Below are 18546 nucleotides of genomic sequence, written 5' to 3'. Positions count from 1 at the left end.
CTCTTTTGACTTTGTTTCTTTGATTTCTAGAAATAGTACAGCCTCATCAAGAAATTTGAACAGCCGTAAAGAACATGACCAAGAAGAAGAGAATCTAATGAGCAGTGAGACTTTTGTCAATGAAGTCTATGATGAACAGGTATGCCTGGAAGTGTCTTTGAGAGAGAGCTACAGAATGACCCTTCTGGAAGGTCCTAGGTGGGTGAAAGGAGGCAGTGTTAACTAGAGAATGATGCGATTATGTATATCAAATGAATGGTCAGTAATATTTTTTGTCTTTAGACGCTGTTCCATCTTTAGTTATTCAAACCGGAGTGAAACATGCATGAAATAGTAATCAAGAAATTCAGCTTTTGCCCTAGCCAGTTTTTCTCAATGGTTAGAGTGTGGGCCAGTGGCCCGAAGGATCACAAGTGTGATTCCCAGTCAAGGGCACCTACCTCAGTTGCAAGCTTGATCCCTGGGCCTGGTCAGAGCATGTGTAGGAGGAAACCAATCGATGTATCTCTCTCACATGAATGCCTCTCTCTCTCTCTCTCTCTCTCTCTCTCTCTCTCTCTCTCTCTCTCTCTCTCTCTCTCTCCTCCTTTTCCTCCTCCTCCTCTTCCCTCCCTTCCCACTCTTTCTTAAAAAAAAAAAATCAATGGGAAAATATCCTCAGGTAAGGATTTAAATAATAATAATAACTAAATAAATAAGTAGTGTTTTAAAAAATTAAAAAGAAAAGGAACTTCAGCTTCTGGTGGACTTCCACAAGGAGTCCAGTTCTATTGTGGGGTGGGCTGTGGGACGTTATCAGGGTTAGTTGGAATTACTCCTGAAGTTTATAACTCCCTGTGATTTCTTCTAACTTCTGTATAGCTCAACCATCTCTTTGTTTTCCTTTGTTTCAACGTAGTGCATCTTCTCTAACCTGAACTCTCTTTTCTTACAGGAACTGTTGACCTCTTTGCAAACTGATTAATGTGATTTTTTTTAAAAAAAGAAGCAGAAGCAGCTCAATAAAAACTGTTTATACATTTCATTGTGTACTGTTTTAATTTCTGGAACAGTTTGTGGCCAATGGTAACTCCTTATTAAAATAACTGCTTTTTCTTTCTTTCTTTCTTTCTTTTTTTTAAAGGGCAGGAAGAGACTTTGAGAGGTAATGAATTATGTTGACTAGCTTTTATTTTTAATATATTTTTATTGGTTTCAGAGAGGAAGGGAGAGGGAGAGAGAGAGAAATATCAATGATGAGAAAGAATCATTAATCGGCTGCCTCCTGCACGCCCCCTTTTGGGGATCAAGCCCGCAAACTGGGCATGTGCCCTTGACAGGAATCGAAGCCAAGACCCTTCAGTCCGCAGGCAGATACTCTATCCACTGAGCCAAACCGGCTAGGGCTAAAATAGCTGCTTTTTCAATCGGAGGCAGTCATCTGGTTTTGTTGGTGGGTGTTGATTTCAGAATGATCTCCATGTTACTGAGGTCACGGTTTATCAGCAGAAACTTTCTGATCCCAGTACCGGCCCAGAACTAGTCAGGGGTTCTGGATTTGAATCTTGGCTCTGACGATAACTTTGAGCTACTTAATTTCTCTGAACTTTTTTCTCCGTCTTAAAAGAGGGAATGATTTATCTTAAGTCTTTACCTTTCAGGATAGAGGTCAGGTTTCTACACTGCAGTAAATGTGCAAGGGTTAGTTCCCTACCACTCCCTCTCTCAAATTTTTCTGTGAAGTTAGTACTCACTTTTTCTGAAAATTTGTAAAATCAGCATTTTTCTTATGCTTTCATATGATTCTAAAACTAAGTACAGGTGAGCTACTTTTCAGACGTAGAAACTCAGATTAATGATTTGTCTGACTTTGAAGTAAAGTGGGTGGATTCTGTGGGCACAACATATGGAGTTATGGCGTGGACCAGGACTCATGTCAACTAGCTCTTGCTGGCTGGGGAAACATCCAGATGCTAATTAGATCCCATGTCCCTCTGACAGCTTGTACCTCAGCTTGTCTTCCTGGATCTACTTTACTCACACCCACATAAGGAATCAGGGCCATTGACTCTGATAGGAGACAAGTAACCAAGCAGGAGTTTGGTCTGGAATTCGATAGGAGCAACTTGGGCAAATCACTTGATCATGAAACTGTTTTCCCAATGATTAAAATGGGATTAACCGAACCTACATCAGGCCAACTGGGCATCGAATGAACATGCCTGTGCGCTTAGACCTGAGTCTGACAACATGAGTCCCAATGATAATAAACAGCTGGATGACAAACATGCTTTTTAACATAAAATTTTCATCCTCAAATGACTTTTTCTGAAAAATATTCCATCTTAGGCCTCTTGCTGCAGACAAGTTCCATGAGAATGCACCAAAAAGAGGCAAGGAAACAGTCCCCATGGGAGACTAGTTTCGTTAAAACACAGGCTGCTACTACTTCCTGTGAAGTTCATAAAGTGCCTGTCCCTTTGCTTAGTCATCCAGAGTGAAGTCAAAGGGCTCAAAGTCTTTGCGGCAGCGGCAAGCCAGGGTCTCCTTCTCTTCCTTGCTGATCTGACACTGCCTCCAGTCAGACTTGTCAGGAATATTAAGGATGGCTTCACTTGCCAGGACCTCCCTTCCAAACTGCAAAGGAAAATTCTTTGTAATTCTGTGGAAAAGCTTCTCTCCTGTGTCAAGTTCAACATAAAAATATGCTGCTCCTGGCTATGCAATCTGCTTGATGTCAGAGTGCTCTGGGATTTCCAACAGCTCTATCTGCTGCTCCTGTGCCTGGGTAATGAAGGCGTCTCTAATGTCATTAGTAGCGCAGCGGCTGAGTGGCACAGGCATGACCTGTAGCTGGAGGTGATGACTCTTATAATTTCTCTCAAATAGAATACATCGTTTCCCTCGACTCTTGGAAGACTTTTCTTGCTTGGATCTGGTCTAGGCCACTCAGAGTTTCTTGAAGAATGAGTCTTATGGGCTTCCAAGCAGAAGGAGAAGTCCTAGACTTATGACTGAGCGTGTAGTACATAAAATAAACGGTGTTTCCAATCAGGTGTAAAAATCCCCCTGGAATCAACCTGACCTGAAGACCAAACGCTGGGGCTCCGCCTTCCTGGAGGCTGGGAGATGCAGCAGGGTATTAAGTTCCCTCAGGGGCCCAGCTACCTATGACAGAAACCATTTCGGCACTATCGTTCCTTCCACCCCTTCTCATCCACAGGGTGAATCTTAGGTGTATCTTGCTACCTGCTCCCAAGAGCCATCCTCACTGCCAAGTTTGCCCTTGGCAGGGCTGTGCCTCTCTCTGTGCAAAAGTGCATAGAAATGACACAAAAGAATCCAAGCCAAAGGCACATGTGAATGATGCACAACAGTATTTCCACCTTCTGGACACGCTTAAGCAGCTGCCGATGTCTCCCTTCCTAGTAGCCCTTGAGCTCCACCAGACTTCCAGGCCTTGTGTTTATCTCACTAGCTCAGCCTGCTTTCACATTCCAATTCCTCTCAGCCCCACCCTTCTAGTCTGCAAGCCCCATTTCCTTCTTTGCCCCATAAACACCCCTATTCCCTGTTCCTGGGAAAAAGGAAGCGGACTGCAGCCGAATCTTCCAGTAGGTCCTGTGTGCAGCCTTCTCACCTGTTGCTTTTTTATATCTTTTACTATTGTTGGTTTCTTAGGAATGTCTGCCTAAGTGTCACCCTGCCTGAATCTGCTTACCACACCCTGTTATGCTTTCCCTATTCAAGAATTTATAAAACACACCGAATGTCCTTTTCACCAGAAGGACTTCATTTCATAAATGGACATGTAAGTTGTGTGTGTGTGTGTGTGTGTGTGTGTGTGTTTGTTAATCCTCCCCAGAGGATATTTTTTCCATTGATTTTTGTTTGTTTAGAGAGAGAGAGAGAGTGGAAAGGAGGGGGAGAGACAGAGAGAGAAACATTGATGTGAGAGTGGCATATCGATTGGTTGCCTCCCGCATGCACTCTGACAGAGTCAGGGATCAAGCTTGCAACCGAGGTATATGCCCTTGACTAGAATTGAACCCATGACCCTTCAGTCTGTGGGCTGACACTCTAACCACTGAGCAAAACTGGCTAGAGTGAATACTTAAGATTTTATATTTAACTAGAGGTCCAGTGCATGGATTTGTGCACGGATGGGGTCCCTCGGCCTGGCCTGTGCCCTCTCACAATCCAGGACCCCTCAGGGAATGTCAGACTTCCAGTTTTGGCCCGATCCCCACAGGCCAGGCCAAGGGACCCCACAGGTGCATGAATCCGTGCACTGGGCTTCTAGTATGCATATAAGATCCTCGTTTAATCTCCTCCTACCCTACCTCTTTCCCTTTCCCTGTGAGATTTATCAGTCTGTTCCATGTTTCCATGCCTGTGCTTTGAGCATCTGCCCCCTGGTGTTCAGTGCACATCATAGCTGCTGGTCCAACGGTCACTTAGGCATATATATATATTAATAACCACCCCTATCCCTTAAATTGTAATATGTCAATTTACCTATTTGGAGCAATGACATGTTTTCAACTTATAAGAGCCTTCCATTGTGACAATCTCTTTATAAGGTGTTAATTTCTTACTTAATTTCCCTCCACCTAATACATGGGGCAGTAGGTCTATAGCAGACATTAAACTTGAATTCCTTATAAAACCTCAGGTATGGATGATGGGAGGGTGTACCAAGGTCCTACTACTTTAACTGGCTAGAGTGAATACTTAAGATTTTATATTTAACTAGAGGTCCAGTGCACGGATTCGTGCACTGATGGGGTCCCTTGGCCTGGCCTGCGCCCTCTCACAATCCAGGACCCCATTGTAATATGTCAATTTTGGGAGGTTTATAAAATTCAGAGAAACCTAGAAGTAGATCATGGAGTTTGTTGCTATCAGACCAATTACTAATTTTACAGATCTATTCATTTCCCCAGCCTTCACTGTTCACATTTCATGTTTCTCCTCTCAGCCTCATCTAATTCTTAACCTGCACTCTCAGAATATTACATTTATACAGGCCCTCTGCTAACATCCAATCCAGTCTTCCCAGTTGTACAGGCGAGAAAACTGAAGTTCAGTGCTATTAGTGCTACCAACAGGAACTGGGCCTGGAGTGGGTCTGCTTCGTCTGGCCTGTAGTGTGTGGGTTCTGGACTTTGTGTGGGAAAAAATTTCACACTAGTCTCCCTCTTTTACTTACTTTTAGAGTTTAAAGTGAAAGCAAGTTTATGAGTGAAGCAGTGAAACCAAGGTGGCCATTCCACAGACAGAGCGTCCTCACTCCCTCTTTAATTTCTCTGCTGAGTATCTGACCACCTTCCCTAAAATATCGCCCTTTTCTCCAGCCCTTGACCCTGGTTTATTATTCATTTTCTTTGTATGCATCTCTCACACTAGACCGTGTGAGTTCCATGAAGGTGGGGCCTGGAATCGTTTGTTTTCCAGGGTGTCCACCAAGGTGCTGACAAAATGACAGGCGCCCCAAAACTTAGGAGATGAAGATCAGTAAATAAAGAGGGCGGTGGCTGAAGCATCTCTGATAGTTCCTCCCACAGCCTCCCCAAGAGATGGACAGCGTGTGCTAAAAACCTCACCCCTCCTAAGTGAGGGCGTGCAGCCAGACCTGCGAACGGGTAGAGCAGGCGCTGTGCTAATGCAGTGTCGGCTCTGCTTTCACATTCCTCCCTCCTCCAGGCATAGCTTGAGCAATCTTGAGAAGACTTCACCCATTCAATGAGAACACATATTTTGTATGCAATTAGGATTATTAAACACAAGTTGCGATGGCATACGATAGGTATGAAGGGCTAGAGGCAAGGTGGCTGTGCCATTTCCCATCATTGTCTCCACTGTGGTATGGTTGCTGGGTAGCTGGTATCAAGTTCAGGGTGAGTTTTCACCCACAACAGCAACTCCTGAGGTGCTGGCCTCCTCCAGCGTCTTAAGTCTCAAACTCATCAGTTTCTGTGCTGTGGCAGAGAATGGCCCTGAGGCCCAAACCTGACCAGGCTGGACGCAGGAGTCTCTTTCCATGCCAGCTTGGATATTTTCAGGAGCAAAAAGATGTATGGGGGGTGGGGGCAGGGGGGGGGGGTGGAAGGAGTAAATGGGGGAAAACAAGGGGACATGTACTTTTGATAGGGGGGACCTACAACTTGGTAGATAGAGCACCTGAATTAATCTGAAAAGTAATCATATTATTTTAAATTTTAGAAGACATACATTTATGTGAATAGGAGGTTAAGTTTCATATATGTGAACGAGAGACCTGGTGCATGAATTCGTGCACAGGTGGGGCCCCTCCCCCTGGCTAGCCCTGATAGGCCCCAATTGGGGCAAGCAGGCTGTGAGGAGGGACTGCAGGAGGTTGGTCACCAGCTGAAGGGAGGGACTGTGGAAGATTGACTATGGGAGTGCATTGACCACCAAGGGGCAGGGGCAGCTCCTTCATTGAGCATCTGCCCCCTGGTGGTCAGTGTGTGTCATAGTAAGCGGTCGACCGGTCATTCGGCCATTCGGTTGCTTAGGCTTTTATATAGAGAAAATATATAGATTAGTCAGCTCAGGTGGCCATAGCAAAATATCATAAATTTGTGTGGCTTAAACAACAGGAATGTATTTTTTCCGTTCTGGAGGCTGGAATTTGGGGTCAGGGTACCAGCATAGCATCGTCCCATACACCAGAAAGTGGTGGATTGATTATCAGTCAGGGCACATGCCCAGGTTGCAGATTCAATACCCAGTCCAGTGAGTGCGGGAAGCAATGTTTCTCTCTCACATCAATGTTTCTCTCTCCCTCCTATGAGATAAATTAAAATGAATGATAAATAAATAATGTTCTATAAGTATGGTTTTAACAGGAAAGACATTAGTGATCTATGAAGTGAAAAACTCGTTATAACACCTATATACATCATGACCCCATTTAAAAAATATTTATTGATTTCAGAGGAGGGGAGAGGGAGAGATAGATAGAAACATCAATGATAAGAAAAAATTACTGATCAGCTGCCTCCTGCACCCCCCCTACTGAGGATCGAGCCTGAAACCTGACCAGGAATCAAATCATGACCTCCTGGTTCATAGATCAATGCTCAACCACTGAACCCCACCAGCTGGACCCCATTTTTATCAATACCAGGCACATGAGGTACATTGGCAAGATCTCACTCCTAGACGAGAGTGCCAGAGGTCAGAGGCAGTGCCCAGTGACCTGTTTTGTGGGAGCTGGAAGGCACCTGTGGGGCAGCAGTTTCCCGATCCCTGGGTCTTAGCTGTGCCAGAGTGTCCTAGAATTCAGTTGTGGCTGAGGGGCAGCTCCTCCTGCTGGGCAGGGAGTCTTTCCTGGGGGCTCAGTCTAATACCCACTCCTCCAGCTTTCCGATGATTTCCCAAGCACCAATTCCCCATGCTAAATTCTTTCCTGCCTAAAAGAGCAAAGATCTGAAAACATTTTGGATCCTCTACTTTCAGCGAAAACGATGCTGCACAGGGTCAGGTCTGAAAGTGGGTGAGGTGTTGCGGAAGGCTGCCTTCTTTGAGTCTCAGCTTCCTCTTCTGTAGAACGGAGACCAAAGATTATCTGTTCATAGTCACTGAAGACTGTGGCAGCTGTGTTTCCCGAAGATGGTCACAACATTTCCCATTCCTCCTGTGGCCTTGCCACTTTCCGCCACGTCCTCTCTCTTGAAGCGGGACTGACCTCTGACGCCCTGGTAGCCAGTACACTGGTCACCCGCAGAATTCCAAGGCCAAGGCTGAAAAGACAGTGGGCGGGTTTGCAGCCCCTCCCACTCCACCAGGGTTTCCAGCCCTGCCCATGCCGCTCGGGCTCCGGCTGGCACAGGGCCTCGCCCTCCCTGCTTGCTTTCCCTCCATTATCTGAGCCACCCCAGTGCCTTGCTGCACACCATGGCCCGCCTGCTGGTGCTGCTGGGCCCAGCAGGCAGGGTAAGCACCCGTGTTGGGCCTTGCGCCTCCTGGCTCCTGGGCGCCACCCCCTACGCCCCGCCTCCCCTATTCCTGCGGCTGCTCTGACAGCCGGGGGGGGGGGGGGGGGGGGGGGGGGGCCAGACGCCGGCTGCTGTGCGTGGCCTGCGGGGACTGTGGCGGCCACCAGGCAAGCCTCCCTACCCCATTCCCAACTCGGGCGTCCTGATCCCGGGTCCACTTGCGCCAAAGGAGAGCTTTTCCCATGCAACTCCCTGAGACCCCAAATTTCTTCCAGCCAAGGCGGTTGGCTGACTGGCCCTGCCCCCAATCGGGGTGTTGGGGGCTGATTGAGGGCCAGGCTGGCCGGGGGTGGGGGTGGAGAGCTATCGGGACGTAGATCAGGCTGGTTGGCTGCTTCAGTTTGCGTTATAGCCACCGATCATTCTGGTCATTCCGCTGTAATGGTCGCTGGGCTTTTATATATTGACTAGAGGCCCAGTGCACAAATTTGTGCATGGGTGGGGTCCCTCGGGTGGCCTGCAGAGATCAGGCCTCAGCTCATGCTCATAGCCTCATAGCCCCACAGCCCCACCTGGCACCCTGCCTTGGCCTGGTGCCGCCCCCTCACCTGCTCTACCATTCCATGTGTGGGGTGATCAGCAGGGCGATTGGGCCCCTGCTCGCACTGCCTTGGCCTGTTTCCACCCGCTCAACTGCTCCACCATCCTGCTGCAGTCCTGCTCTCACAAGGGCCCCATTGGGGCTGGCATTGCCTCTACTGCCACCCGCTGCCAGCGCTGCATCGCTGGCACCCGCCATGTTCTGCACCGCCCCCTGGTGGTCAATGCATGTCATAGAGAGCAGTCAAACTCCCAGTCTCCCAGTCCAACTGTCTGAAGGGACAATTTGCATATTAGGCTTTTATTATAGAGGATAGGAGGTTAAGTTTTTCTTAAAGTTTTCTTTTTAAGGCCTGTGCAAAGCAATTGAGGAGATGACTTAGCTGTGAATCTAGGAAGCAGAACCAATAAGCATGGTCAGGCCGACCCATCAGGAGTCAAAACATCATCTCATCACCTGATGACTAATTACAATAGCTGACAGTCTGTGGACCCTCAGGCCTGCACTTAGCTGCATTCCTCACCCCAGCCCCTTCCCTTTTATAATTCTGTCCCTTGAATCTTGCTGGAAGGCAGGATCTGATGCTTGTAAGTGCCCTGTCTTCTTGGTTGGCTGGCCTTATCAATAAACGCCTAATATGATTCAACCCTGCCTTCTTTATTGGACACAGCGACAGGCAGCCCGAGCCCAATCTGTAGTTTCCCGGTAACATAATAAAGATTAAACAAGAAGTATGTAGGTTTTAAAGTGAGTTTTGGTTTCAGTTCTGTTGGTAGGGCAAAAATAGAGTTTTCTTCGAAGCAAATCTTAATCTCCAAAGAGGAAATATTTTGAATATAAGCCAGTGGATAATTGGGGAGAAAGGAAAAGTAAAAACATACAAAGCACCAGTTTGTTTCTATCAGAGCTTCCCTAGAAATAATATGGGGCATGATGATGCAGAAAGGACTCAATGAATTTGGTACTTGCCAGAAACCCAATGTCTTTATGTCATCTGCTAGATCCTGGTTTCTCAGGTGCCTAATCCCTTTTTAAAATATATTGTACTGCTAATTCTTCCCTTTTGCCCTCCTCTTCAGTCACCTCCTCCTCCTTGATCTTGGAAAATTCATAACACACTGTTAAAACAACCCTATGCAGAGAAAAGATTTTGGAGAGAATCACTCCCCAAACTACAAGAGTGCTAGTCATTTTTTTAAATCCTCACTCAAGGAGTGTGGATATTTCTTCCATTGAGTCTAGAGAGAGAGTGGAGGGGGTGGGGAGGGGAAGGAAGAGGGGGGGGGGGAGAAAAACACATCAGATTGGTTGCCTCCCACACGTGCCCCCACCATGAGTGGGGATCAGATCTGCAACCCAGGTACACGCCCTTGACCGGGAATTGAACCCGTGACCCTCTGGTGCACAGGCTGATGCTTCTAACCATTGAGCCATGCCAGCCAGGGCTCTAATCTGTTTTGAAGTGTTAGCTGAAAAAAAAAGCAGTGTTGCCTTTTCTCCATTCTGCCTCTGTTCCCTAGAGGGTAGCCCTTAACTCAGCTAGACGGCAAACTCTCCCAGGTCTGATTATGTGCTGCCATGGGACTGAAATTTGAGTGAGGCCCAGGCCCAGTGAAAGCCTGGCAGCCCCAAGTGGCGGCCAGGAACCATCAGCCTTGGCATCTCCAGGGAGATCTTAGGAAATCAGTCTCAGGCCTCACTCCAGACCCATTAAATTTGCATTTGAAAAAGATCCCCAAGGGATATGCCTGCACTTTAAAGTTTGGTCACAAAAAGATAGAAACAGGTAATTCCAGTACAAAATGGCAAAGGAAGTGAATCCGTATTATTCCTTCCAGGGGTACTGAGCAGCCTGAGCTATTCAGTTAGCTCTCTAGCTGTTATCACTGCTTGCTGAACTGATCCTTCCTATCTCTGAATTGGCTACCAAGGGCAGGTTTTAAAGGCGAGATTCGGTGCAGTTAAATGCACCTTGAAATCAATCACTTGGAAATTTAGTCCTGCTCATGAACACATAGCTGCCTACCTGTGACGAGGCATCACTGTTACAAGAGGAAAAGATTTCTAGTCGCACCTCATGCGGAAACTGGTGCTTACAGTTTTTTCAACAATAGACTTGGCTTTGCACAGAAAACAGCGTGAACCTGGAAATAAAGCAGCCAGGCATTGAAGGGGGGCCCGCTGGCACCTTTTAGTAACCTTATGCTAAGAGGTGTGAAGATCTGATGGCTGGATTTCAGAAACAGTGTTAGTAATGACGGCTTGAACTGGAGACAAAAAACGTCTGTGGGCGTACTGAGAGTCTTACTTTCAAATTTTATTTATAAATGAGAGATACATAAACACGTATACTTTAACCTGAAGTGATCAACATGTTCCATTCTGCACCAAATGTTTAATCCCTGGTCCTCTCTCTCTAGGGTGAGGTAGCCAAGGGACGCAACAGTATAGCATTAGTCCTTTCATTCTTCTTTGGCTTCTAGAAGGGAAACTCTGGTGTGACCTCAACTTTCACACCAAAAATAAGTAATAAAAAAAGATATATGTTAGGTGTACACAAAGAAACGTAAATAAAGGTTAATCAGGTCATTTCATGCCATAAAAGCCACTAACGCTGCTGGTATTTGCATGGCTCTGCATTTATTTTTAAGAGCCTCATGCATACATAGCCAGCAACACACGGGTCTCTGAGAGTTTGCTTGAAAAGTAATTATACAGCAGGAAGAAATTAATGTTTAATTACCTTGATGCAAAGTTCATCAGCATTTCAGAATATTGTTTCAAGGTGTCAGATAGTTTTTGAGCCTCTAAATTTGCTGATGTGGACTTGTTGTTATTGTCCCTGGTCAACATGATGCAAAGTCGCTCTATGTCCTTCAGCTAAAAATAGGAAAAGTCTGTCACTCTATGAGAGGCCCCTGGTCCCTCTGGAGAGAAAAACTAACCTCTGTAAAGAGAAAGCCCAACCCAACCTGAGCCCATCGTCCAAGGAGTCCAATTTGGCCGCAGGAAAGGACGATCACCCTCCAAACCACAGGAACAGGAAAGGGGTCCAGGTGTTCCCAGGGGCAAGGTAGCCAGGTGTTCCCAGCGGCTTACAGCTGGACGGTGGCGGCGAGTCCCCCGTCAAGGCTGGCGGGCGCCGCCTACAGGTCGGAGTCGCAGGGCAGGGGGCTTTGGCAGGGCCGGGTGCTGCGCGAGGAGGCGCCCTGGGAGCCGGCCCCCGCCTCCCCGTCGAGCACGTCCACGGGGTTGGTGTAGGTCTTGGGCGGCGGCCGCGGCATGGGGAAGCCCACCCTGGGCCTGGCAGCGGCGGGGCCGGCCTCGGCGGGCCGCGGCCGGTGCTGGCCGTCGCTGTAGTACTTGATGGCGGGCGTGAGCGCGGGCTGGGGCCAGTCGACGTACACGGTGCTGATGCTGGGGTGGCGCGGGCTGGTGCGGGACGCCTTGCGGCGGCGGCGGCAGCACTCCTCGCACCAGGGCGCGAAGCTGAGCGCCAGCGAGAGGCCGCCCAGCAGCAGCAGGCAGCTGCCCAGGTAGCCCAGCACCAGGCTGTAGCTGACCTCCACCGTGACCGGGCTGGCGGGCGCGGGCAGCACGGCGCGGTCCTGCAGGAAGTGGTTGTACCAGGACACCGGGATGAGGCTGAGGAGGCCCGCGGCGAAGAGCGCCACGCCCGAGGCGCCGGCCAGCACGTAGTGGGGCTCGTCCGCCCAGCAGCGCACCCCGAGCGACGCCAGCAGCAGCCCCAGGGCGGTGACGGCCAGCGAGGTGACCATCAGGCCCCGCGCCACCAGCACCGGCTCGGCCTGGAAGTAGCCCAGCTGGTCCTCCTGGCCGCACTCGCGCTCGCGGCTGCTCTGCTCGCGGCACATGTCCCACAGGCCCTGGTACAGCACCACGTCCCTCGGCTGGTCCAGGAAGCCCTTCACCAGGCGCCAGCCGGGCGCCAGCGTGCTGGTCAGGGTCAGCAGCAGCCCGCAGGGCGCCAGCACCATGCCCAGCGTCATCACCGCCGGCGTCCGCATCTCGGGGCGTCGGGCCGCGCTCCCGCGGGCCGCTCACCTGCTGCCTGCCTCCTCCCCCGACGCCTCCTCGGCCCCGCGGCCCCGCGATCTCAGGCCCCGACGGCCCCGGAAGCGCGGGGCTCCGGCCCCGAGGTCGGCACGGGCGCCCCGCTGTCTCCGGCCGCGGGCGGGACGGTGCTCACTCCCGCGCGCCCCCAGCTCCCTCCCGGCGCTCCGGCCGCTCCGCCCTCCCGACCGGCCGCCAGTCGCAACCGAAACCACTCGCGGGCGGGTGTGACCGAAACCGCGGCCCGAGGTGCGGGCGTCCAGAAGCGGCCGCCGGGGTCCAGCCGGTCCGGGTGGGAGGGGCGAGCGGGAAGCGGCGCGGCCCCGGGAGGGCTCGGGGTTCGGGGGGCGCCAACACCTGCCTCCGCGGCCGGGCTGCTCCGGGACCGAGCAAAGGTCGCCCCGCCTCCGGCTCCTCCGGAGGCTCCGCGGGCCGTGGGCGGGGAAGGAGAGAGGCGGTGCCCCGGGACGGCGGAGTCGGCTCAGTGGCTGCGCCGCTTTTCTGCTTCTCGTCTAATCGCGGTTGGCGAAGTGTTTCTCCCGCCCTGGCCCTGGCCCTGGCCCTGGCCCGGGGTGTGTCCTCCCCTCCCTCCTCTCCGGCGCGCACGGGCCTCCCTGAAGTTTCAGGCTGTGGTCTTGCAGCCACGCCCAGCCCCATGCGCGGCGCCTCCTTCCCCGCAGCCTGGTTGCCGGGGGCACGCGTGCACCAGGATCCCGAGGCGTGTCCCGGAAGATCGCACTGGATCATTTTGTTCAATTAACCGGTTTAATGTGCTTGCTAAAGGCTCAGTCGGTGTGGCTCAGTGGTTGAGCGCTGACCTATGAACCAGGAGGTCACGGTTTCATTCCCAGTCTGGCCACATGCCAGGTTTCGGACTCAATACCCAGTAGGAGTCATGCAGGAGGCAGCCAATTGATAATTTTTTCTCATCATTGATGTTTCTCTCTCTCTCTCTCTCTCTCTCTCCCTCCCTCTCCCTTCCTCTCTGAAATCAACAAAAATATATATATTTTTAAAAGGCTCCATAGTCCAGATTAAGTTTGACTCAGAATCAAAGCGAATGTGTTTCTGGGATGAGGGATTATTTTCTTTTATTTCTCAGACTCCTGAAAGATTTTGAGGCGCACACAAAAGAGGGATGTTACTGGGTGTCCCGTCTACCACACTTTTCAGATCTATCTAACTATATAGGGCCCGGTGGCCTTCCATTGTTTTTGAGCCATTTTACAATTCAGTGAATTGTAGAAAACCTGTGTAGTCCTGCAACTAATTTTTTTCCATAGAAATGCAAATGAGTTTGTCAGTAGAATGTAAACTGACCAGTTTGGCATTGATTTCTAAATTTATTTTAGCATGCCTGTTTGCCTACATATATTCGTTATTTACATTCTTTTTTTGAACTGGCTGTAACATCATACCAGTTTCATTATTAATGAGAAGATAAAAATTTTGACATGCGTTCATTTTATATTGTGTCATAATTTTACATTTTTCTAAATATTCCCTTTTAGCAATATTTTCCTCATAGTCTATATTTCTCAAAATGAAAGTATACTATCTTTATAATTAGTTAAAATTAAAATGTTCTAAAAATCCAATTAAGCATTTGTTTGAAATAATTCTGAACATTTTATTTTTTAATTTATTTTTTTAATTGTAGTTTACATTCAATATTATTTTGTATTAGTCTCAGGTGTACAGCTAATTCTGATCATTTGAGTGTGGGCAATAGGAGTCACTACCTTTCTTGGAAAAAGTTTTAATTAAAAAATTGTGGTAAAATAAGGAAAGCATAGAATTTATCATCTTGACCATTTTTAAGTGTATAGCTCATTGGCTTTAAGAAAATTCATATTGTGCTACTGTTATTGGTGGAGAGCTCTCCTGGTTCCACCTGGCTGCTGGTGGGAGTGGGCTTCTTGCAATATCCAAAGAAAAAGAAATTTCTGAGACTTAGAATTTCAGTCTAATTCTAAGAGTGAGATATTGTAGAAAGCTTTATTTCAGTGGACTTACACCCCTAAGTTTCCAAGGTCCCATTTCCCTCTATGCTGCAGTTAGGGCTGGGAGTGAGAAATAGAATGGTGGGGACTAGCTATAATGATAAGAAATATCAATCATACTCTGTTAACTGTGACTGTTTTGTTCTGATTTAAGTACATTCTGACCTGGCTGGGAGTTGTACGCTCTGGGACCTGGGAGTCAACCTCAAAATGTGGTCCATTCTCCTTACCCAAGAACTGCCTAGCATCATGGAAAAATTAACAGCCTTGTTGCCAAAACAATGGACTCCCTAGAGGTGCCCACCCTTTGCAACCTCCAGCCCATATTGCTTGTAGCCTGTAACCAAAATAGCCATTTCATTCCTTTTGCATACCCATTCTTATTCCTTTTGCCTGTTTCCCCATGTAATCTTTGTCCTTCTAGCCAATATTTGCGGCTGACTTATTGGGAGGTTGGGGGGGGGGGCGGGGCGCAGGTAGAGCAGATTTTTGTGGATGACCTGTTGCTCTCATGCTGCCGGCAATATTGGAAAATGAAAATGCTTATCTATGATTCAACCCTGCCTCTGCTTAACTGGTTTACCTGCTAACAGGCAGCCTGGGCCCATTCATTGTCTGGTTTCCCTGCCATGGAGGACGCGCAGTGTGACGTCAATAGGGCTAGAATTAAAGCAGTTGCCCAGAGTTCCCATTCCACGTCTGCACAGTCTAACCCAGCACCAGGCTAGCTTAGTTTGTGCTTCCCACTGCAGCCCATCAGTCCATTGTGTGTGGGGTCTGCAGGGTCACATGGCTATGGAGGGAACGTGGGCAGGAATAAAACTAAAGGAACCAGAGAGCCAAGAGAGAGAGCTCCTTTGTCTAAGGAATTACGTATTCCCAAATTTGGGGGGCCTGCATGGGCTCCACCCCCTCTAGCCAATCCATGGTTTCCCAGGCTAGATTGATAGGCAACTAACTTCTCTATGTCACCCTAACTTCACATCCATCTTTCCCTTTGTCTGGTGCCTTCCCCCTCTGTAGGGAGTGGACCCATGGTTCCTTGAGGAAATAAAACTGCAGTTTCCGGGTGAAGCTGCCCAAATGACATGCCCATAATGTCTGGCCTTCTTTTTTGTTCCCTCCCTATCCTATATAATCCTATATAATAAAAGGCTAATATGCAAATAGACCCAATGGCAGAATGACAGGTCGCTATGATGTGCACTGACCACCAGGGGAACGACAGTCAATGCAGGAGCTTCCCCCTGTTGGTCAGTGTGGTTCCACAGGGGAGCACCGCTCAGCCAGAAGCCGGGTTCATGGCTGGCGAGCGCAGTGGCAGTAGTGGGAGCCTCTCTCACCTCCATGGCAGTGCTAAGGATGTTTGTGCAGGGAGCAGGCCTAAGCCATCAATCGGACCTCCCCTGAAGGCTCCCAGACTGCAAGAGGGCACAGGCCAGGCTGAGGAACCCACCCCAAACCGTGTGCATGAATTTTGTGCACTGGGCCTCTAGTTATTAATAACAACTAATTACAATAGTATCACTGCTACCACCACCATCCATCTCCAGAACTTTTTCATCTTCCCAAACTGAAATACTAACCACTTTTCAATAACTCCCTCTTATCCCATTTCTGTCACTACCCCTCTTATCCTCTAAGCCCTTGGCCACCACCATTCCACTTCCTGTCTATGTGAATTTGAGTACTCTAGTATCTATGACTGGCTTATTTCCCGTAGCATAATGTCTTCAAGGTTCACCCATGTTGCAGCAGATTTCAGAATTTCCTTCCTTTTTAAGGCTGAGTAGTATTCCATTGTAGGTATACTCCACGTTTTGTTTATCCAGTCATCCTTTGATCCATACTTTGCTTGCTTCTACCTTTTGGCTACTGCAAATAATCCCGCTATGAACATGGGTGTGTGTGTGTGGAGGGGAGGGCACATGACATTACCTTACTTGGTGCTTGACCAAAAAATGCCATACTGGTTGGTTAAGATTATGTTTCTGGGAGAGGGTGAAACTGCAATGAGATAAGGTATTAAATCTAGGTTTGATAACAACAACAAACAAAAAATAAAAAAATATATAATACAATTTAAAAAAGAAAAGCAAAGCAAATCAAGGTTTGGTCTCATGGGTTTTTAGCATATAAGTGACAGCATTTTGGGCCCATGGTTACTTTCTTTAACACAATAAGTTGCACACCGATGACGTATAATTGACATACAATATACCACACGTATTAAATTTGTTGTTTTGACATATCAGTACACCTGTGGAACTATCACCATACCCAAAATAATAAACAAACATATCCATTACCCATAACATTTCCTTCTGCCCTTGGTAATTTCTCATCTCTCCCTGCCACTCCTATTCCCAGGCAACTACTGATCTGCTTTGTCACTACAGATTAGTTTGTACTTCCTAGAGTTTTGTATAAATGGAGTCATACAGTATAAATTGCGTGTCTCCCTGACCTATCAACCCCAACATAAGGATCTCCTGGGATGGCCACCTTGGGTAAATACGGATTCCAACTGCCTGGGACTGTCCAGAGGATTCTTAGGCTTAGGGACCCATGGGACACCAAGTCAGTGTGGCCAGAAAAATTGAAATCCCCATCAGCTCTGAGAGAGTTGCTTTGAAAGCACTATAGTTTGTCTCTACTTTGGACCCTAAATGAGGTTGCTTAGAACAGCAGAGAGACTTCATAAAGACTTTATGGGCTCTGAATCCTCTCCGAAAAGTCATTTCCTTCGCACCCAGATTCCTCTATGCAGTGAATGAAGCCCAGGTGTTATTTATCCATGAAGAGGAAGGAATCCTGTATGTTCTGCCTCCTAATCTCTCCAGCCATTCACTTCTCTTTCTCCCCCATTGCCTGTACCTCAGCCCAAACCATCCTCTCATCTTTCCCTTTAAGCTGACTCCTAACTGGTTTCCTACACCCAGGCTTTCTCTCTCCCTTCCTGTTCCCCAATAGGCCCTCAGAGCCTATGCTGTCCAGTTTAAATCCCATCTTGCACCTGCATTAACCCTTTATAAGACCTTCCACAGTTCCTCCCCAGCCACACTGCCTGCCCATCACCTCCTCCCTTTCCCAGTACCATCTTCTCACCCAGAGCCCAGGAAATCCAGATTATTTTCCTCATTTTTTTTCAGTGTTGTCTTCCCTTTTGCCTCTAGATCCTTGCTTATGCAATTCTCTTTTCCTGGAGTCCTGCCTGCCACTTCCCAACCCCAGTGCATCCTTTAGATAATCACTTCTTCTGGTGTGTACTTCCATAGCTCCCTCTTCCATCCTAACACTTGCCACAATTCATTGCTCCTTTGAGTCATCCAGTTTTCTAGTTAATCTGTCATGTTTTTGTGGCAGACCTCAGGGCTGTCTGTTCTGTTTTGCCCTGAAATCCATCTCCGTGCCTGGCCCACAGTAGCCACTCAACAAATTAATGATATCTCTTTCTGCCCTGTACTCATTCACGTAGCATCCACAGCCTGACCAAAATAGACTGTAACATGCAGCTCAGTAAACAAGTTGGGTTGAATATTTGTTTTTCCTCAGCATAGACAAGAATGAGATAATGGGATAGCTCCAGATTTTTAAGACAAAGTGTAAGCTGATGAGGGTAACTTTCTATGGTAATAAAAGAAAGACAAGATTGAGCTAAAAATAGCATGATTCTGGCCCTGGGCTCTTTGTTCCATGGACTTCAGGACCTCCGAGGTCACTGTAAGGCTGAGTGAGAAAGAAAGCGTGAATCATAGTGTGGCAGGAATGAATTATTGCTGAGATTAGTACCTGTCCGTGTAAGCTGATCCCCAGCTCTAGAATAGTTCTTTTCTGAAGAGGGGCCCTAGGGCAGGACAAGAATCTGTTTACTGTGCCCCAGGTTTCCTGATGAATGGCAGGCTCCCAGTGACTAATTCTATAT

General features: G+C 48.2%; 2 protein-coding genes across 2 annotated transcripts in view; one reads left to right on the top strand and one right to left on the bottom strand.

Annotated features, from left to right (window-relative positions):
* LOC308514367 (low-density lipoprotein receptor-related protein 2-like) overlaps positions 1-1020 on the top strand; it is a 36450-nt gene extending 35430 nt beyond the window's left edge. Inside the window, exons 26-27 of the mRNA XM_081084514.1 lie at positions 31-139; positions 935-1020. Coding sequence (XP_080940640.1) covers positions 31-139; positions 935-964 — 139 coding nt within the window. The 3' untranslated portion in view covers positions 965-1020. The remainder of the gene's footprint in view (positions 1-30; positions 140-934) is intronic.
* Positions 1021-11690: 10670 nt separating this feature from the next.
* On the bottom strand, positions 11691-12572 carry CLDN23 (claudin 23; the record flags this gene model as incomplete). The annotated part of the gene is made up of 1 exon (XM_081084937.1): positions 11691-12572. One exon carries the CDS (start codon positions 12570-12572, stop codon positions 11691-11693), a length of 882 nt encoding a protein of 293 aa, XP_080941063.1.
* Between the last annotated feature and the right edge of the window lie 5974 nt (positions 12573-18546).

Source organism: Myotis nattereri (assembly GCF_964212035.1).
Source record: "Myotis nattereri genome assembly, chromosome: 2".
Taxonomy (NCBI): Eukaryota; Metazoa; Chordata; class Mammalia; order Chiroptera; family Vespertilionidae; genus Myotis; species Myotis nattereri.
Note: the sequence above shows the minus strand (reverse complement) of the source record. Positions and strands in the feature narration are given on the sequence as shown.